We start from the raw sequence: 21,328 nt of genomic DNA, 5'->3' as shown, positions 1-21,328 counted from the left end.
TTTCTAATCAAGGAGGCTCTGGTCCATGGACAAACAGAAGTGCATGGTTTTTTTTTTTTCTTTTTTTTTTTTTTTTTGCACTCAGCAAGATCCTGAGTGTTCATAACACTGACATCTCTCCCCTCATGTCCCAATACCCTCAGGTGAAAAATGGCAGGGAAACAGAGTCCAAGGTCCTAGACTTGGACTACTGGTAGGAAATGGCAGCCAGACAGACAATCCCCAGTTATCCTTGAAGAACTGCTTCCTTCAGAGCCTACACTTCCCCATGCTGGAACGGAGCATGAGTATCCCCTCCACAGGGGTTCCAGGGTTGTCGGCCATCTTTTGCCAAAGGCGTTGCTCTTCCCCCTGAGAGTCCATCCAATCCACATTCTTCCCATGGCTCACACCTGAAGAAGGGAAAGGGGAGCGTTACATTTCACAGATGAGATATATTCACCTTCTGAAAGGCACCTATCAGACAGTGAGGGAGCCTTTTAATGAGAGAGCCCTTCTCTGGCTTGTTATCACTTCCCCATCTAGTGAGCCCTGTCAGAATGGAATCAGTCCTTTGCGGCTGCACTACTTTTTTCTGCTTAGACAATGTGAGACCAATCAGGCCAGCTCTGGTAGTTCATTTACTCTCCACTTTGGTAGTTCCATGGAGAGCTGGCTCACTGGGACCGAGTTAACATGACTTCAGCTCTCTTTCTAACACGATCACTTCTCTGATCGGAGTGGCATAGATATCCTTAGATCTAATTAATCTACAAATAAGTAAAGCATTATAGGGGGTGGGGTCTTTCTCAACAGAAATAATAGTGCATAACATATATGTCTGTCTAAGCAATGGGATAAGGAGGGTTTGGGGGACTGCATATGCTCTGCTAATGCTCACATGCTCAAATACTAGAATGTGCCCCTCCCCCAATACACCCTGTTATAGTTCCATCTTGTGGCACCAGTGGTGTGTTTCCATGACCTGTATAAACAGCACTAGTTATTATTTTTTAGAGAAAATAATTGGTTTTGTTTCAATTCTACCAGTATGAATAATGGCTGCAAGTGCTAGACAGAACAGAGAAGAGGATTAGGTAAACTTGGCCTTGAAGGTCCTGTCTTCACTATCAAAAGCCTGTGCTGTGCACACCTGTAATCCCAGCAGCTCCAGAGGCTGAGGCAGAAGGATCGCGAGTTCAAAACCAGCCTCAGCAACAGCAAGGTGCTAAGCAACTCAGTGAGACCCTGTCTCTAAATAAAATACAAATAGGGCTGAGGATGTGGCTCAGTGGTTCAGTGCCCCTGAATTCAATCCCCAGTACCTCCCCCATTAAAAAGAAGCCTGTGCTGTCTTGAACAGTCTCTCCTAAGAAAAACCTAAAGTAAGACCCAAGAAAAAAAATTTTTTTTTTTGTACTGGAGATTTAACCCAGGGGTACTTACCTCTGAACGACATCCCCAGCCCTTTTTGTTTTGAGACAGGGTCTTACTAAATTTCCTAGAGCCTCATTAAGTTGCTGGGGTTGGTCTTGAACATGCAATCCTCATGTCTCAGCCCCAAGACCCTTTGGGATTACAGGCATGCACTGCTGCTTTGCCCAGCAACATAAATATGAATATAAACATTATACCTCCCAAACGTCTAGCCTAAGGATATGAAGTTATAGGAGTAATGGTTCTATTTTATCAACGAGCAAATCTTTAGCTAAAGGAATGGAATGTCTATGATAATTTCAGGTCAGTTATTGCTGAAACTATATAAACATTTACTACACCTCATACATAAAGAAATCATGCCCTTGTGCCATGCTCAGCCACAGACTGTCTCAGGGTTCCCAAGTTCCTCACCACTTCCAGAATTCAAACGAACTCCTCCTAGAAAGATGTTGCTGGAAAAGGCCTCCTTGTCCCAGATGGTAAGTTCTAGGCAAACATTCTTTATATCCTGGGGATGCAGGCCACTGAACATGAAAGTATGATTCCACTGAGGATTAACACTCTTTTTTATGACCATAGTTTTGTGCTTTGTGGCTTTGTTGTCATCAGGGAGCAGGTAGCTGTAGGAAAAAACACAATCAAACCATTAGTGGGATATGCTCAAGTAATCATTTGAATTATGGGTAATTCCTGGTATGTGTATGTATGTGTGTGTGCATGTGTGTGCATATGTGTGCATGCACACAAATGTGATATATGTATTTGACTTTCTCTCCCAGGTTCTTCTTTTGTGTGTATTGGGGAGATTGAACTCAAGGGAACTCAATCACTGAGCCACATCCCCAGCCCTTTTTTGTATTTTATTTAGAGACAGGGTCTCACTGAGTTGCTTAGAGCATTGCTAAGTTCTGAGGCTGGCTTTGAACTTGTGATCTTCTTGCTTCAGTCTCCCGAGTCATTGGGATTACAGGCATGTGTCACTGTGCCTGGCTTCTCCCAGGCTCTCGTATGTTTACATCTGGATTTGCATTGTGGAATGGCTGCTTAGTTTTCTTTTAAGTGAGGCAGTAGTAATACGCCCCTCTCTTTTTTCTAATCCTATTTTGGTCCTTCTCCCCATCTTGTAAAGGAAATACCTCCTCTAATAAATACTACCAAAAGCCCTTTTTGTCTTTTCTTGGGTCACCTCTGAGCTAACTTATAGCCAGGATGGACAGTTCCTGGCACACACTTTCAATTCTGCACATAGAGCACCTGTGTGTCTCAACTTCGCCAATTAAGACTTTGTTCCTGTGTGAGCTCAACTTATGTAGAGAGCACCTTGGAATTACTGGTGATTCAATGCCTTTGGGAACAATCCTCAATCAATGAGTTTTGGAAATTGGGGTTCCTTATCCCTTGAAGAGACAACCCTAAGGAACATTTACAGAGTTCCTTGTTGCCTCCTTAGTAAAATTGAGTCCTAGTGACCCATAATATTAACTTGCCCATTAACATATCCTTTTTTTTTATTTAAAGGAGAGAGAGAGAGAGAGAGAGAGAGAGAGAGAGAGAGAGAATTTTTTAATATTTATTTTTTAGTTTTTGGTGGACACAACATCTTTATTTTATTTTTATGTGGTGCTGAGGATCGAACCCAGCACCCCGCACATGCCAGGAAAGTGCGCTACCACTTGAGCCACATCCCCAGCCCCAAACATATCTTTTTTTTAATCAACCTTTCTCCCTCTTCTATCTCACCTTCTCCACTCTCTCATTGGTACTTTTTGGAACTTCTTGTCCAATTAAACACGTGTGCTTAGGCCTTTTCTACTATAGTCAACTGTCCCAGGCTCTATGTACATGATGAATACTACTTTTTCTCCCTCAGGGACTATGCTTTAGAGAAAGAGATTGATATGTGTATGGAATCAGTGCATCTGACAATAATGAAAAGTAGCACAAGCAAGTGAGTTTACATTAAAGAAGATACAATAGATCACGTAAAATGTCATTTTGTGTACCATGCCGAGAATTCATGTTGGCATACAACATTCAGTCTCTATGTATTCCTCTAAAAGAAATCCCCACTTTAAAATTTGAGGTACAAGTGTGACCAGAATAAAGAATACCTCTAACCTAGGTAATGACACAGGCATATAATCCCAGCATCTCAGGAGGCTGAGGCAGGAGGATTGCAAGTTCAAAGCCAGCCTCAGCAACTGAACGACTTAGCGAGACCCTGAGACCCTGTCTCTAAATAAAAAATACAAAAATGGCTAGGGATGTAGCTCAGTGGTTGAGCACCCCTTGGTTTAATCCCTGGTTTGATGTAGCTCAATGGTTGAGCACCCCTTGGTTCAATCCCTGGTTTAAAAAAAAAAAAAACTACCTCCACCCTCACCCCCTGCCCCTGTGTAGCTAGTACAGCAACATGACTAGGTTCTGGCCAGTGGGACATATGAAATAGTTTTATATGAAACTTATGGGAAGTATCCTACCAGCTGGAATTGGGATGGGATAGCTGAAATCTGAACAGCTATCCTGGCCCAAGAAGTAGATACCATAATGAGATACAAAAAAATACTGTGTCACTTATAATTATGATGTTTCCATGCCTGCCATGGGTACATTAGCTTGAGTCTTTTCTGACATGTAAGAGAAATAAAGAGAAACTTTTGTCTTTTTTAAGCCACTGTTAATTTAGCTCACTGACAAACTAATATAATTAATTATTTAATTTTAAAATGTTAGAATATTAAACTTACATAAAGGTCTATTCTTGCTCTCTCTCTCTCTCTCTCTCTCTCTCTGATTTTATGTTTGTTTGTTTTTATTTTTTAATTTTAGGGCTGGGTGTAGTGCCACATGCCTGTAATCCCAGCAATGTGGGAAGCTGAGGCAGGAGAATCACAAGTTCAAGGCCAGCCTCAGCATCTTGGCGAGGCCCTAAACAACTTAGCAAGACCCTGTCTCTATATCAAAAATAAAAAGGGCTGGGGATAAATGGTAAATCATCTTTGAATTCAGTCCCCATTACCAAAAATATATATACATATATAATAAATAAATAACTTAAAAATGTCAGTTTCCTTTAAAATCAGCTTAATATTTAAGTACAAATAAGAAGAAAATTTACTGGAAAGTTAGACTTTTTTTTAATAGAGCAAAAGTGCTATCCTTTATTATTTCTGTTTCATAAATTCTCAATAGGAGAAAGTGAAAACTGTTCCAGAAGATAGTAAGTCACCCCTGTAAGGTCACAGTGAGGTCATGGGCCAGGAGCCATCCTCTTATCCCATAAGACAGAGAACAGCAGAGGCCACAAGTGGATGGTGGGGTTGGTGAGACAAACTGTACCCTCAAGATCCAAAAAAGTATTTCTTCTATGCTTCAATCTATTGCAAGAAAGAATGAAAAACTGATGAACAAGGACACACGTTCACCAATGGGGAAGCCCCAGACATCGGCTTCTCCTCACTATTGGCTATTGGCTTTACCAAAGTCACAATGTGCAATGGTGGGATGGGGTCAGATAGCTCAGTGGTGGAGCATTTGCCTAGCACGCGTGAGGCCCTGGTTTTAATCCCCAGCATGGCAAAAAACAAAACAAAACAAAAAGAACATTTGAGGATAAAGGCATGACTCATTTTCTTGTAAGAAAAATATACATTTCTAAGAAGGCTGCACGAGAAGAAAAAAACTGTCATCTGACTCAAAGAATTAACCTGGTGGCCTTCCAGCAAAGGAACTTTCTTTACCTCATGTGCTCTATGATTCTCTGTAAAGCCAGCATCACGTCTTAGCTCAGCAGATGGTCCTGGAGGCTCTCCAGAACACTCTCTAGTGCCTATCTCCAAGGAAGATGCTCTGATTTGTCTACTTTAAAAAATTTCCCAAGAGAGCAAAATAGCAAGTATCCAATATTTTGGTTGTTGTTTTATATTGGCACCAAATAATAACAAACCATAATAAAAGTACATTATGCACAAAAAAATCATACTTTTTCTTCCTTTAAGAAATGAATACCTTGGGCTGGGGATGTGGCTCAAGCGGTAGTGCGCTCGCCTGGCATGCGTGCGGCCAGGGTTCGATCCTCAGCACCACATACAAACAAAGATGTTGTGTCCACCAAGAACTAAAAAATAAATATTAAAAATTCTCTCTCTCTCTCTCTCTCTCTCTCTCTCTCTCTCTCTCTCTCTCTCTTCTCTCACTCTCTCTTAAAAAAAAAAAAAAAGAAATGAATACCAAAGGAAAATCTGCTGGTCTTGAGGGTGAGAAAGACAGGAACTCCTGAAACATTCTGGAAACACAGTGTAAGCTTCAAGAAGTGGCTCCCTCAACATTCCTATTGTTTTAGATATAAGAGCCAGCGCTTAGGGTGGCTGGCTCCTCCTCAGGACATGTCCTAGGAATGGAACATGGAAGCCTCATAGCCACCAGTCTTGTGGATCATAGATCTTTTCATCTCCTAAGTATCAGAAATGCACTAAAACAAAATTACCCCTTCACAAAGCTGTCAGAGGTGCCTCCTGATTTCACCGCTGTCAAATTCTTTGCTTCTTTGATGAACACTTCTAGTATTCCTCCAGACATTACAGGTGATTCCTTTTTCTTTCCCTTTTTAAAGGTCTTCTTTCCTGCATCAGCCACTAAAATGATGGGGGGGGGGGGTGAAGAGATGATGATCATGGATTCCACTTCAAAATTTGCAAATAATATCTGCAAACATTGACTTCATTTGCTGACTGAATGGGGTATTTATGCTATTGTATATTTTATATTTATTTAAATTGGATTCTTAATATGGAAGTTCCTCAAAAGACTAAGCATGGAACCACCACATGACCCAGATATACCACTCCTCGGTATTTATCCTAAGAATTAAAATCACCATACTACAGTGATACATGCACACCCATGTTTATTCCAGCACAATTCACAATAGTCAAATTGTGGAACCAGTCTAGGTGTCCATCAAATGGATAAAGAAAATGGGGCACATATACACAATGGGGTTTTTTCAGTCATAAAGAAAAATGAAATTATGTCATTTTCAGGAAAATGAATGGAATTAGAGATATAATGTTAAGTGAGATAAGCCAAACTCAGAAGTTTAAGGGCCATATGTTTTCTCTCAAAAATGGAAACTAGAGAGGGAAATGGAAAAGAAATGTAGGGGTGGATCTCCTAAAAATCAAAGGTAGATCAGAAGAGGAAAGGGACCAAGGGGTGGGACATAGGGAGGGAGGAAGTGCTGAGAGTGATATTGACCCATATCACTAATATGTAATACTAGATTGTTGTATTGTGTATTGTGTGCATGTATGAATATGTAACAACAAATCCAATCAACATGTACAACTATAGTGTACCAATAAAAAATGTGGAAAAAAAAAGCTGGGTGTGGTGGTGCACTCCTGTAATCCCAGCAGCTCGGCAGACTGAGACAGGAGGATCGTGAGTTCAAACCAGCCTCAGCAAAAGTGAAGTGCTAAGCAACTCAATGAGACCCTGTCTCAGTGAGACCCAGTGATCGAGTGGCCCTGAGTTCAGTTCCCAGTACCAAAAAAGAAAGTGGGAAGAAATACATTTGATTCCTTATAAATGGGTCTTTCATTTGTATTTGTTGCAAGAAAGTGAACAAGTAAACTTCAAAACTTAACTAGTCCCCTACAAAGCATACTTATCACAGGATCTGAAAGAAGGGAACAGAAAAGATCCTGAGAGCTGCTTCTAGAGTCACCATTATAATGAGAATTAGCTATGATGAAAGCCAGACACAAGCACCAAGTCTCCAAAAGAGAAAATTCCATAACTCTCTTTTTGTAAATTGTCAGCTTTGGGCAGGGTCAGCTCTAGAGGCTGCAGCCCAGGTACAATTACTTTTTATGGGGGGGTACCAGGGATTGCACTCAGGGATGCTTAACCACTGAGCCACATCCATAGTCCTTTTTATTTTTTATTTCCCTACAGGATCTCACAAATTGCTTAGGGCCTCACTAAGTGCTAAGGCTGGCCTCAAATTTGTAATCCTCCTGCCTTAGCCTCCTGAGCCACTGGGATTACAGGCATGTGCCATCAAGCCCAGCTACAATTACATTTTTGAATGAGAGAAAACTCTCTCCTACCTCACATTGTTATTGGGATGAAATATGTACAACGGGAATAACAACCACCATCTTTGTCAATTAAATACTTTCAACAACCCTTTGAAGTGAGAAAACCAAGGCCAGGAGACAGTACATTCCTTGTATAGGGACACATTGAAGAGGGTGATCATGAATGGGAAGATATTGGAGGCTGCCTGGTGGAGTTGATGGAAGGAGAAGAGCAAGAGAGATTTACAAATTAACTCCATCTGGATTTTTTCTTTGCATTCTGTGTTGTATGTGAGCTTCTTCCTCAAGACTCCCTGAGTAGCTATGAAAGACATAAATCCATACAGCATTCCTATATCCCCTTCCAGTAGATCCCCCCACTCTGGGGAAGATCCTATATCTCTGAGAATGAAACAGAACATAAAGCTCATCATCCAACATGGTTTCTAAGTATGAACTTGTTTTCCTTATAAGAATCCCACATCTTTCTCCATATATGGTATATACTCTCGCCACTCCTAAAAAGACAGAAACACCTCACTCTAAGTTTCATCTGTTTAGCATTAAAATAACATAGTCTATCTGGACAAGATGGTGCAAGCCTATAATCCCAGTGGCTTGGGAAGCTGAGGCAGGAGTATCGTGAGTTCAAAGCCAACCTCAGCAAAAGCGAGGCGCTAAGCAACTCAGTGAGACCCTGTCTCTAAATAAAATACAAAATAGGTCTGGGGATGTGGCTTAGTGGCCAAGTGCCCCGACTTCAATCCCGGGTACCAAAAAAAAAAAAAAAAAAAGAAGTAACAGTAACATAGCCCAACCAATCCCTGAGTGCCATTCCATATTTGTAAAAATAGAATGTCATTGATCAAAGTCATTGATTTTTACTCTACCTTGAAGCTGTCCTTGTGGAAGCGTCAGGTAATCCTCTGGAGGAATGTAGCGCAAAACAACTGTTAGTTCTCCTTTGTATTGAAGGCCAATGTCAGCAACAGACTCCATCTGGCCAAAGGAGACAAGAAAGAGGTGAAATGCTTGGCATAGAGTATTGCAACCCATGTTTGAATGTACAATATTTGCTTGGTGGCTTAAATGTGACAATCCATTTCCATTCAACTATGTTAGTTCTTATTTTTTGAGATGACTTATAAGAAAAGCTATAAAAGTATACTAAGACATTTGCATATAACTTTTTTTTGCATATAACTTTTAACATTAAAGTAAAAGGAATTTGAAAGGAGATATATTACACATATTTTATCCCAATGGATATTGAGTAATACAGTGAAGATTGAGCTATCACCTATCATATGCATGCAGTATGCAGTGTGAGGCAGGAATAAATATGCCTCAGAAACAGTTCCAAAAGTTATGTCTCCCTGTCTTTGATGTCTTGAAACTTTTCTAAGTGATCAAGATGGGATATGTAGGCAGTCATGCTTGATTACAATGGGCTGCCAGCCACCCATTATTGAAGGCAATATTGGTAACTTGTATCATCAAATATCAATATGGATAAAAAAAATGAAATAAAAAAATGTAGAGAAAATGGTTCACTTAAATATTGCTAGCAGGAATGTAAAATGGTGTGGCCATTCTAAATAACAGTTTTATAATTTCTCCTAAAACTAAACATGCAGCTACCATGCAACTTAGAAATTAAATGTTTAGGCATTTATTCCAGAGAAATGAAAAATTATATCCATAGAAACATGAACACTAATATTCCTATCAGCTTCATTTGTAATAATAAAAAACTGGATCCCGGTGTGGTTACGGATGGCTGTAATCCCAGCAGTTCAGGAGGATGAGGCAAGAGGATCCAGAGTTCAAATCCAGTCTCAGAAACTTAGAGAGGCTACCTAAGCAATTCTGTGAGGTCCTGGCTCTAAATAAGATACAAAAAAAAGGGCTGGGAATATGGCTCATTGGTTAAGTTCTGTTGCTTTTTGGCTTAAATTAAAATATACTGGTGATGTTGTATAAAATAGACATCAAGTCTTATGAAAGTAGAACACAATACAGATGAAGCCTTATAGCATTTTAATAACATACTGCAAAGGTCATCTTGCAGCACATATCTAACATCTTGGTAGGGGGTAGTTTTGGTACTCTTTCTAGAAGATTCCAAGGTAACACCCTCTCCTGGCATATTACCATTTCCCTTCTGCAATGAAGTCCTGCTCAAAATAAGGTAGTGAAATTGAATTCAGTTCCATTCTACAAACATATCCAGAATGCTTACTTTTTATTAAGTACTTTGCTAAGTGTTGTGGGGACACATGAGACACAGACCCTGCTTTCAATCAGCTTTCAGTTTATCCAGGAGATATCTGTGGTAAAAGCTCTATTAATCTACCCACATTAACTGACTCATCAGATTAATTAATGTTCTCCATCCCCAGTGAAGAGCAGGAACATCTCTACAACAATCACTGTGTCTGCTTCCATGAGCAGAAAGGCATGCTCACCAAGAGTCCACTGCATTAGTCCCCTAAGCTCTTTCTGCTAGCCATATTTGTGATTGTCATTATATAATTTGATATTACATAAGTTGATTGGTGCAAAAGAAAGCTGTTACTATAAAAATTTAAGTTGAATATTTTAGAAGAGCCTAAGATCCTAAAACAAGGTTGCTATTATTTAGGTGTGGGCTTAAAACTGTAAAAGAACTGGATGTGGTGGTGCACACCTGTAATCCCAGTGGCTCAGGAGGCTGAGACAGGAGATGGCTAGTTCAAAGTCAGCCTCAGCAACTTAGGAAGGCCCTCAGCAACTCAGTGAGACACTGTCTCTTAAAAAAAAATACAAAATAGGGCTGGGGATGTGGCTCAGTGGTTAAGCACTCTGTGTTCAAGTCCTGGTACAAAAAAAGGCTGAAAACATTAGAAAAATACCATGAACATTAAGAAAGATTTTGCATTTGGTTTACTTTGAAACCATTCTGAGTTTTTTTTTTTTTTTTAATTTTGTTTGTTTGTTTTGGTACTGGGGATTGAACTGAGGGGGATTTTAGCACTGAGCTACATCCCCAACCCTTTTAATTTTTTTTTTTTAAGTTTGAGACAGGGTCTCTCTAAGTTGCCCAGGCTGGCCTTGAACTTGTGATCCTCCTATCTCAGCCTCCCATGTAGCTAGGATTACAAATGTGCACCACTGTGCCCAGCTGTAAGTATTCATACATTCTGGTTTTGCTTTAGAAAAACTCAAGTGAGAAATTTTTGTTAATGATGCATTAGGAGGTAAAATTAATTCCAGAAAGATATTCCAGAATTTTAATTACTAAACCCATAGTCAAACAAAATTGTCTTCAATAATGGAAGATATACACATGAATGAACAGGTAATTGTTTTAAAGTAACATATATGTTCAATAAAAATATTGAGAAACTGAAGTAATCAAACCAGCATGTTACACACAGACCAATGGAACAGAACAGAACCGAGAGCACAGAAATAAATACACACCTTTATGGTTAACTGATTTTCAACAAAGGTACCAAGAACATACAAAGAGGAAAGGAAAGTCTCGTCAATAACTGGTGTTGGGAAAACTGAATATTTACATGCAGAAGAATGAAATTAAATCCTTATATCACATAAGTTCAACAAACATGCTGACTATCCTTAATAGTGATGTATTGTATTCTTAAAAGTTGCCACCAAGCAAATATTGTACATTCAAACATATAGTGTGTGTGTGTGTGTGTGTGTGTGTGTGTGTGTGTGTGTGTTTACCAGGGATTGAACCCCAGGGGTGCTTAACCACTAAGTCACATCCCCAGTCCTTTTTATGTTTAATTTTCTTTTTTTTTTTTATTTTTTGGGGGGGCACTGGAGATTGAACTCAGGGGCACTCAATCACTGAGCCACATCCCCAGCCCTTTTTTGTATTTATTTAGAGATAGGGTCTCACTGAGTTGCTTAGGGCCTCATATTAAATTGCTGAGGCTGGTTTCAGCTCATAATCCTCCTGCCTCAGCCTCCCGATCTGCTGGGATTACAGGCATGTGCCACTGCATCCAGTTTATTTTAAATGTTTTAAATATCTTTATTTTCTTTTTATGTGGTGCTGAGGATCGAACCCAGTGCCTCACACATGCCAGATGAGTGCGCTACCACTTGAGCCACATCTCAGCCCTTATTTTTAATTTTGAGACAGGGTCTCACTAAGTTGTTTAGGGTCTCGCTTAAGTTGCTGAGGCTGGCCTCAAATTTGTGATCCTCCTGCCTCAGACTCTCAAGCTGCTGGGATTATAGGACTGCACCACCATACCCAGATTTGCTAGGAATTTTTAAGTATTCTCATTATAAAAATAGGTGTGTAAAGTAACACATGTGTTAATCATCTCGATTTAGCTATTCTACAATGTATTATTATTATATTTCAAAACAACATCTTGTACATGAAAACTATATACAACTTATCTGTCAATTCATAAAATGAATTCCTATTAAAAATCAAGTATTAAAAACGCTTTGAGAGCAAGTATTTGAATGCGGGGGGGTTTCTATAACTTTATTATTAATTGACCTACTACTGGTCCTCTTTGCTTCTACTACATAGAAAATTTAATGTCAGGCTGGGGTTGTGGCTCAGTGGTGGAGCACTCGCCTAGCATGTGTGAGGCCCTGGGTTCTAAAATAAAGGTCTATCAACAATTAAAAAAATATTTAAAAAATAAAATAAAATAAATGGATGGAACCAGAGACTATCATGCTGTGTGAAATAAGCCAATCCCCCCCCCCAAACCAAAGGCTGAATGTTCTTTCTGATATGCGGATGCTGATTTACCATAAAGGAGGGGAGGGAACTAGAAGTTCATTGGATTAGACCAAGGAGAGTGAAGGGAAGGGAGGGGGATGGGAAAAGGAAAGACATAGAATGAATCAGACATAATTTCCCTATGTTCATATATGAATACACGACCAGTGAAACTCCACATCATGCACAACCACAAGAATGGAATCCTAATTAGAACAAGTCATACTCCATGTATATATAATATGTCAAAGTATACTCAACTGTCGTATACAACCAGAGATATGAAAAATTGTGCTGTGTATATGTAATAAGAATTGTAATGCATTCTGCTGTCATATATAAAAAAATTACATAAAAGAATAAACAAATAAAATTAAGTTATTTAAAAAAAATTTAAGTAAAAAGAACAAATTAAAATACAAAAAAAAAAAGAAAAAAAAAAGAAGATTCAGACAACATCCACCATTTTCTCCTTTCTCAAAAGAAAAGATCCATTTTCCATTGGAGCAAGAAACAATTTCCAGTGCATTTACAGGTATAAGGTGGGGTAATAAATCACAGATCAAAGTCTGCCCAAACTGCTAAGCATAGAGAGTCTTTCAGCTAAATGTAGTTAAAAGCTAAAGCGAAAGTGAAATATAAGTTCCAGAACTTGCATTTCCTCTGTGCCTGAAGACAGAAAAGGAATGTTTCCTTGGAAAACCACTTAATCAGACTGTCGTGTTTCAGAAATCCTTATTTTTATAATAGCACCTCTGGGAAGGCTAGAAAGGCAATTCATACTGACAAACACTTCTTGTCTGCCTCCCTAACATGCCTTTCAGAAGGATAATGAGTTATAGCTAATAAATAGTTCCATGTCATGTGGCAAAATGGAAGTTAGGCTGTGAAACTACTTTATGGTACTTGAGTTTGACTTCTTGAATTCTTTCTCTGTCTGTACCAGCCTCCTACGGGCTTCTGCTGAGACCTAACACAAACAAAGCTAGGTACCAAGAGACTTCCAGCAACATAGAATCAGTAAGCAATAAGGCAGGATGTTTTCTGCCATTCCCATTGTAAAAGGATGTCACTATTTTTGAATGTTTAAGAACTATTCATTCTAATTCTTCATTATTAGGGAAGTTGGTCCTTGTAGCTCATGCTTGGCTTCCTCAGATGGATAACCTACCAGAAACATCTAATCTCCAGGGCTGCTCATATCCTAAGTGCAGCTGTTGGAGTGCCTATAGCACCAAATGTGTAAGACAGGAGATTGAGAATAAAGTGACCCTTCACATAGCTGACCCATAATCCACCACACATAGCACAGCTGCTATAGTTTAGATCTGGAATGTTCCCCCAGAGCCTATGTGTTAAAGGCTTGGTCCCCAGCCTTTGATGCTATTGGGAGGGAGGGAACCTTCAAGATGAGGGTTGTAATGGGAGAAAGCTTGGTTATGGGGGTCATGCCATTGGAAGGGATATTGGGACCCTGATCCTTCCTGTCTCTCCTTTTTGCTTTCTGGCTGCCATGAGATGAACAGGCCTTCTCCACCACAAACTCCTGTCCTTGGTGTACTGCCTCACCACAGGTCCAGAAACAACCAGATCAATGAAACTGTGAACCAAAATAAACCTTCTTTTTTAAAAAAGTTGATTATCTCAAGTATTTTGTAACAGCCATGAAAAGCTGATTAACATACAGCTCAACATACAGAGCATGCCTTTACATCTGTCCTCCCCAAAGCAAGTCTGAGTCTTCGGCCTTTCTTCTAAATGTATCTTCTAAATGAGTAGGCCTGGCAGAGGATGATGATATGGATTAGAGACGCTAGCTTCTTTTGGGTTCCCCAGTTTGGGTTCAGCGAACTCTGAGGTAAAGCGTCTTATGCAAGTGATTTATTAAGGAAGTGTTCCCTTGAGACACCAGTGAAGGGGTGGGAGAAGCAGGTACAATTCTGGGTACAATGGAAGGCAGCTTTGGCCTGAGGTGGCAGAGGTGCTCTGGGGAATAACTAACACTTTGGCATTTTTCTCTTTCTCAGTAAGGAAAGTAGGTTTGCAAGCTTCCTCGCCTGTTGGTTATTTACTAAGAGTTGCCTCATGGCAGGGGTACAAAACCTCTCAGGAATAAATGACTATCTATGGGGGCAAAAGGCCAAGGACATGAACAAACACTTCACAGAGGAGGACATACAATCAATCAACAAGTACATGAAAAAATGCTCACCATCTCTAGCAGTCAGAGAAATGCAAATCAAAACCACCCTAAGATACCATCTCACTCCAGTAAGATTGGCAGCTATTATAAAGTCAAACAACAAGTGCTGGCGAGGGTGTGGAGAAAAGGGTACACTTGTACATTGCTGGTGGGACTGCAAATTGGTGCAGCCAATTTGGAAAGCAGTTTGGAGATTCCTGGGAAAGCTGGGAATGGAACCACCATTTGACCCAGCTATTGCCCTTCTTGGACTATTCCCTAAAGACCTAAAAAGAGCACAATACAGGGATACTGCCACATCGATGTTCATAGCAGCACAATTCACAATTGCTAGACTGTGGAACCAACCCAGATGCCCTTCAATAGATGAATGGATAAAAAATGTGGCATTTATACACCATGGAGTATTACGCAGCACTAAAAAATGACAAAATCATGGAATTTGCAGGGAAATGGATGGCACTAGAGCAGATTATGCTTAGTGAAGCTAGCCAATCCCTAAAAAACAAATACCAAATGTCTTCTTTGATATAATGAGAGCAACTAAGAACAGAGCAGGGAGGAAGAGCAGGAAGAAAAGATTAACATTAAACAGAGACATGAGGTGGGAGGGAAAGGGATAAAAAAGGGAAATTGCATGGAAATGGAGGGAGACCCTCATTGTCATACAAAATTACATATAAGAGGTTGTGAGGGGAATGGGAAAATAAACAAGGTGAGAAATGAATTACAGTAGATGGGGTAGAGAGAGAAGATGGGAGGGGAGGGGGAGGGGGGATAGTAGAGGATAGGAAAGGTAGCAGAATACAACAGTTACTAATATGGCATTATGTAAAAATGTGAGTGTGTAACCGATGTGATTCTGCAATCAGTATTTGGGGTAAAAATGGGAGTTCATAACCCACTTGATTCTAATGTATGAAATATGATATGTCAAGAGCTTTGTAATGTTTTGAACAACCAATAAAAAAAAGAAAAAAAGAGAAAAAAAAAGCTATAGTAGTCTGAAGCCAGATTTCTAAAAAAGAGTCTCAGGTGGAAGTTGTAGAATGTAATCTCCTAGAATCATTAGAAATCTGAAGGGATCTAGCAAAGGAATGATGGTTTATTCAGACAGTGAACACAATCAGAATTTTTACCTTCAGTAGCTCAGAGAGACCCAGAGAAGCTTCCTGCTTATGACAGAAAGGGAAATACCCTATGGTAATATGGAGGCCATTACCTTGAAAAACTGTGACCTTAGGCACAAAAGATGTCTTAAGAGAGCAAAGTATTTCAATCAATTCCAGAAAATTCGCTGGAAAGATGCTGCTTTTATCTCCAAACTAATCTTCAAAGAGCCCCTATGTCTCCCTGCCCTCCTGTCCTAAGTACTGGGGATTGAACCCAGAGGTGCTATACTACTGAGACACATCCCCAGCCCTTTTTATTTTTTATTTTGAGATGGGTCTTGCTAAGTTGCTTAGGACCTCACTAAGTTGTCAAGGCTGGCCACCAACTTGTGATCCTCAGCCTCCTAAATCTCTGGGGTTAAAGGTGTGCACCCACCATACCTGGCTTTTACTCTCCGTTTGACTTAAAAGTTACTATAAATGTAGAGAAACCCTAGTTGCTTAGAGTGAATCCAAGGATCTGTTGGTCTAGATTACAATATGACCTACTATGGGCTGGAGTTGTCACTCAATGGAAGAGCACTTGCCTAGCATGTGTCAGGCACTAGTTTGAGTCTCAGCACCACATAAAAATAAACAATAAATAAAGTCTTGACAACTAAAAAATATTTTTAAAAAAGAATATGCATACTATACTGGTGCTTCGTTTCTAGAAAATCAGCTCTAAGCTTGTTTTTGTTGAGTTATCTTAAGGCCTAGGTTATGAATCTCAAAAGTATGAATGTAGTAAACCAGATATTTTGTTTCACTTCCTCAACTGAACCAACGCAAGACTATTCTGTTTATGGTCTGTAGAGAATGCGAAACAGAGATAATGTTTTGAGATTGATCATGCTCCATAGGTTTGTTTTTTCCTATGTGAAATGAAAAATTTCTCTCTTTTTATTTTATTTTTTTGGTACTGGCAATTGAACCCAGGGATACTTTACCATTGAGCTACAGCTCCAGCCCTTTGTATTTTTTTTTTTAATTTTGAGACAGGGTCTTGATAAATTGCTGAGGCTGGCCTCCAATTTGCCATCCTCCTGTGTCAGCCTCCTGAGTCGCTGGGGTTACAGGCAGGCACCATCACACCTGACAGACTTCCTCATTCTAACAGGATCATATAATGTATTCTTCATGGTTACCCATGAAGACCCTCAAATGATGAATGAATTTTTAGTAATAAAACTAATAATATATATGGTTATTACAGCTTGCATCATCAGACAATCTATATTGATGAAGTTTTCAGAGCAATGGTATTACAATGTTTATGATAATATTATTCCAAAATATGCTCAACTAATCTTTGTAGGTTATCACTGGAAACCTGGAAGCCTTCAGATTCTTCAGGAGGCCTATGACATTAATTTTGCTCAAACTTGCCAGACTGCATAACTGTTTGAGTGATTTGGAAGTATTTTCCTACCTTGGGCTGAAGCACAAACCACTCATCACATGGATTTTCAAAGTTCCATGAGTCAAAAGGAATCTCCACCTCTCCGAGGAAGCTGTTATGTCCAAATCGATCATAGTGCCAGACCGAGAGCTGCAGAGTTCTCGTTTCCAATTGGGTATGGCTGATGGTGTACTGCAAAGGAGATTTACAATATCACACTCCGAAAGGAGGGTTCTGTCCAGTTCCTGGACAGGTTGACATTTACTTCCATCATCTTCAGATCACAGACATCAGAAATATGAACAAAACTAACACAAAGAAAACTTTCTTTGTTTTTGTGACAATTGAAGTTGTTTCATAAAAATCATTTTGCACCATATCTGATGCTGAAGTATATATCAATAAATTATCTGGGGGGAAGAGCAATAAACTCCAGATATGGAATTAAAAAACATTAGGTGATAAAGCTTCTCCTCTGTCTAATTTTTACCTGATTTTCATTTGCCTATTTTTTCACATCTACATTTTTTGAGGAGTGGGGGGTACTGGAGATTGAACTCAGGGGCACTTGACCACTGAGCCACATCCCCAGCCCTATTTTGTATTTTATTTAGAGACAGGGTCTCACTGAGTTACTTAGGGCCTCACTTTTTGCTGAGGCTGGCTTTGAACTTGTGATCCTCCTGCCTCAGCCTCTGGAGCCACTGGGATTACAGGCATGTACCACTGTGCCCAGCCACTCACATCTACTTTGTAGTTCAAGGTTTAATATATCAATTCTCCAACTTCTGTGCTGTATTTATTCATAATGAAACCCCTTAAGTTCCCCAAAGTTGGGAGACATCATTCTTATTGACTACAAGAAGCTTTTAGACACCAAACTTCATAAAGCCTGGTCTAAATACAGAGACGAAGATGAATACACAGTGAGCAGAAGGGACAGTGCTTTCTTTTCCAGCAGAACGATACAGAGGGCCCCATGCCCACACACCCTCCAACCTTCTGCTCATTCCATGAAATCACCATCTGGGCCACACTTCAGACTGATCTCTCTCTCTCTCTCTCTCTCTCTCTCTCTCTCTCTCTCTCTGTGTGTGTGTGTGTGTGTGTGTACTGGGGATTAAACCTAGGGTGCTCACTTTATCACTGAACTATATTCCCAGCCCTTTTCATTTGGAGACAGGGCCTTGCTAAGTTCCTTAGGGCCTTGCTAGGTTGCTGAGGCTGGCCTCGAACTTGTGATCCTCCTGCCTCACCCTTTTGAGTTGCTGGGATTGCAGGCATGCACTACTGAGCTCAGCAAAACAGACTGATTTCTGATCTTGGATTTGTGTCAATTTCTGTCCTGACATGATACTGACATGATAAACTTTGGCTCCCTGCTTCCTGAATTTATTCTGCCACTATGTTTAGCCTTGTCTTTGTGACCTTGTTATGGCCACTGGTCTGTCTTGATATTGGCTCCTATTTCCAAACATGCCTTCACTGAACCATGTAGGCTCATGGCTTTTTGCCATCACCAACTTCCTCAGATATTGGCTTTCTGACACCATCATTCTGAGTACAAGTCCATACATTTTCCTGGGATTGGCAATATCTTCTACCTTTCTTTTTTCTTTTTTGCACTGGGGATTGGACTAAGGGGCGCTAAACCACTGAGCCACATCTCTAGCCCTTTTTATTTTGAGACAGAGTCTTACTAAATTACTTAGGGCTTCGCTAAGTTGGTGAGGCTGGCTTTGAACTCACGATCCTCCTGCCTCAGCCTCGTGAGTCTCAGGGACTATAGGCATGCACTACTATACCTGGCAACTTTTATGTACATTTTATTCTCACAAAATATTTCTTACCAGGTAAGATTGGCCCAGAGTGAAAGAAGGGGTTGTTGTATGGAAGTCCATTAGAAATAGAAATATCTTTAGGATTAGGACCTGGGTCATATTTTATCTAGACCACTTTCTCTGACATTACTTCAATCTCACTCACTCTGCATCTCTACCAGTCATTAACCACACACCTAAATTTACCCAAATTCTGAAACCCTAACAAGAAACAAAACATATCCATGCTGTTAGCAGAATAATGGATGTGTACAAAGTGACCTACTAAATAAGGGTCAAAATTGTGACAAACTTCATTTGGAAGGGTATCTGAAAAAGCAGTTTTCCCAAGGGTAAAATGTACTTTGTGACAAGATGGGACTGATGTTCAGATGTAATTCTGTGGAATCAAGTCTACTGAAGGTGCAACTTTAGCAGCAGCAGAGAAATAAACAAATTAAAAGTGATTTACATTTTTTTCTTTTCCAAAAACTGTTAGGAAGCTGGGTGCAGTGGCACACACCTGTAATCCCAGCACCTCGGGAGGCTGAGACAGGAGGATTATGAGTTTGAAGCCAATCTCAGCAATTTAGTGAGGTGCTAAGCAACTCAGTGAGACCCTGTCTCTAAACAAAATACAAAAAAAGGGCTGGGGATGTGGCTCAGTGGTTGAGTGCCCCTGAGTTCAATCCCTGGTCCCCGCCCCCCCCCCCAAAAAAAAAAAACCTGTTAGGAAAGCCAGGGTATTACAATCACTTATTCCAATTCCAATTTTCTAAAACATACATAAGTTTTGAATGCAAATTAAACTAATGAGGTTGTGATCGATATCACATGAGTTTACTATGAGAATATTTACTTACCTTTAGTATTTCATTGAATTCTGGATTGGTGCCTGTTCTGATTTTGGTCTTGCGCTTATTGTTCCGGGACTTATCAGGAAGAAGGTATGACTTGACATAACTGCGGATAATAAAGGATGAAAGTAATCATTTGGAAACACCTATTTTGTAAGAAATGCTCAGAGACTTCAGTGAATAAAGGGCAATAGGTCAGTAAGTATAAGAGACAGAAGGAAAGAGAATGTAGTATATATATCAAGACACCTTAAAATATAACTCTGATTGGACTGGGGATGTTTGAGGCCCTGGTTCAGTCCCCAGTACTGTCAAACAAAACAAAAAGAAACAAACAGACAACTCTGGGCAGCCGGGCACAGTGGTCCACACCTGTAATCCCAGTAGCTAAGGAGGGTGAGGCAGGAGGATCACAAGTTCAAAGCCAGCCTCAGCAACTTAGGGAGGCCCTAAGCAACTCAGAGACACCCTGTCTCTGAACAACAACAACAAAAATGGCTAGGGATGTGGCTCAGTGTTTAAACACTCCAGGGTTCAGTCCCTGGTACCAAAAAGACAAACAAAAATAACTCTGGGCCCTTGAAAAAAGAGAAGAAGTAAATTCTAGTGGTAAAGATGGCAGATTCTGGAGTTAGACCCACTGATTTTGGATCACCCATGCTTCACTGGGTCTCAGTTTCTTCTAGTGTAAAACTGGGATGAGGGGCTGGGGCTATAGCTCAGTTGGTAGAGTGCTTCCCTTGCATGCACAAGGCCCTGGGTTCAATCCCCAGTACCATAAATAAATAAAATAAAACTGGGATGATAACAGTATGTAACTCATGGCATTGTGAGGATTAAATTAGTTGATACCTGCAAGGAGAAGACATATTGGACCACTCAATAAATGTAATCTGTTTTCATTATCAGTATTCTCACAAATTTTCTAGGGTATAGGCCTCTCTATTCTTCATCCTGCCTTCTGATGTTGGGGAGTAGGGGTCAATGGTAATGAGTGATGAAAGAAAATAGTGAAAAAGGAGAAACAGAAAACAACAACCAGAAGTCATAAGAGCAATTGTACCAAACACCTTGGCTTGAACTATTTTTTTGTGGCAGGGGCGTCATAGTAGACATAGAAATGCGTGAGTTGCTGCCAGGGTTCTAAAGTATATCTGCTGGGGTTTTATATTTTATTTGTTTATTTTCTGTGCTGCTGGGTTTTAAATCCGAGGCTTCACGCATGCTTAGCAAGCAGTCTTTGCTGAGTCACAAACCCAGCTCCTGCTAGGGTTTTAGATGGCCCCCTTCCATGCTAGTCAAAATGATTATTATATTGGTCCTGGAACCCTCTGAAATGTAGTTAAGGAGGCAGATGGACCAATGTATAGTCAGAATCCAATCATCTGTCTACTTTAGGATACTTGGAACCAGTTTTATTGAGTTGTTTATTGGCTTAGATCATGTAATATGCAAAAAAGAGTTAACATAGCAGGCCTGAGATTGCCATTTGATCCTCAGCACCACACACCAACAAAGATGTTGTGTCCGCCGAGAACTAAAAAAAAAAAAAAAATATTAAAAAAATTCTCTCTCTCTCTCTCACTCTCTCTTAAAAGAAAAAGAAAAAAAAAAAAAGAAAAGCTTGCTTG

The 21,328-nt window shown here is 39.9% G+C and overlaps 1 protein-coding gene across 2 annotated transcripts in view; it reads right to left on the bottom strand.

Annotated features, from left to right (window-relative positions):
• Positions 1-249: 249 nt before the first annotated feature.
• Positions 250-21,328, bottom strand: part of SYTL5 (synaptotagmin like 5) — a gene marked incomplete at both ends in the record, with an annotated part of 121,102 nt that continues 100,023 nt past the window's right edge. For both annotated transcript variants that reach the window (XM_081277015.1, XM_081277016.1), the window contains 6 exons: positions 250-392; positions 1,831-2,039; positions 5,906-6,041; positions 8,393-8,501; positions 17,051-17,212; positions 19,704-19,803. In XM_081277015.1, the coding sequence (XP_081133141.1) occupies positions 250-392; positions 1,831-2,039; positions 5,906-6,041; positions 8,393-8,501; positions 17,051-17,212; positions 19,704-19,803 (859 nt within the window). The remainder of the gene's footprint in view (positions 393-1,830; positions 2,040-5,905; positions 6,042-8,392; positions 8,502-17,050; positions 17,213-19,703; positions 19,804-21,328) is intronic.

Source organism: Spermophilus citellus, assembly GCF_964194105.1.
Source record: "Spermophilus citellus genome assembly, chromosome: X".
Taxonomy (NCBI): Eukaryota; Metazoa; Chordata; class Mammalia; order Rodentia; family Sciuridae; genus Spermophilus; species Spermophilus citellus.
Note: the sequence above shows the minus strand (reverse complement) of the source record. Positions and strands in the feature narration are given on the sequence as shown.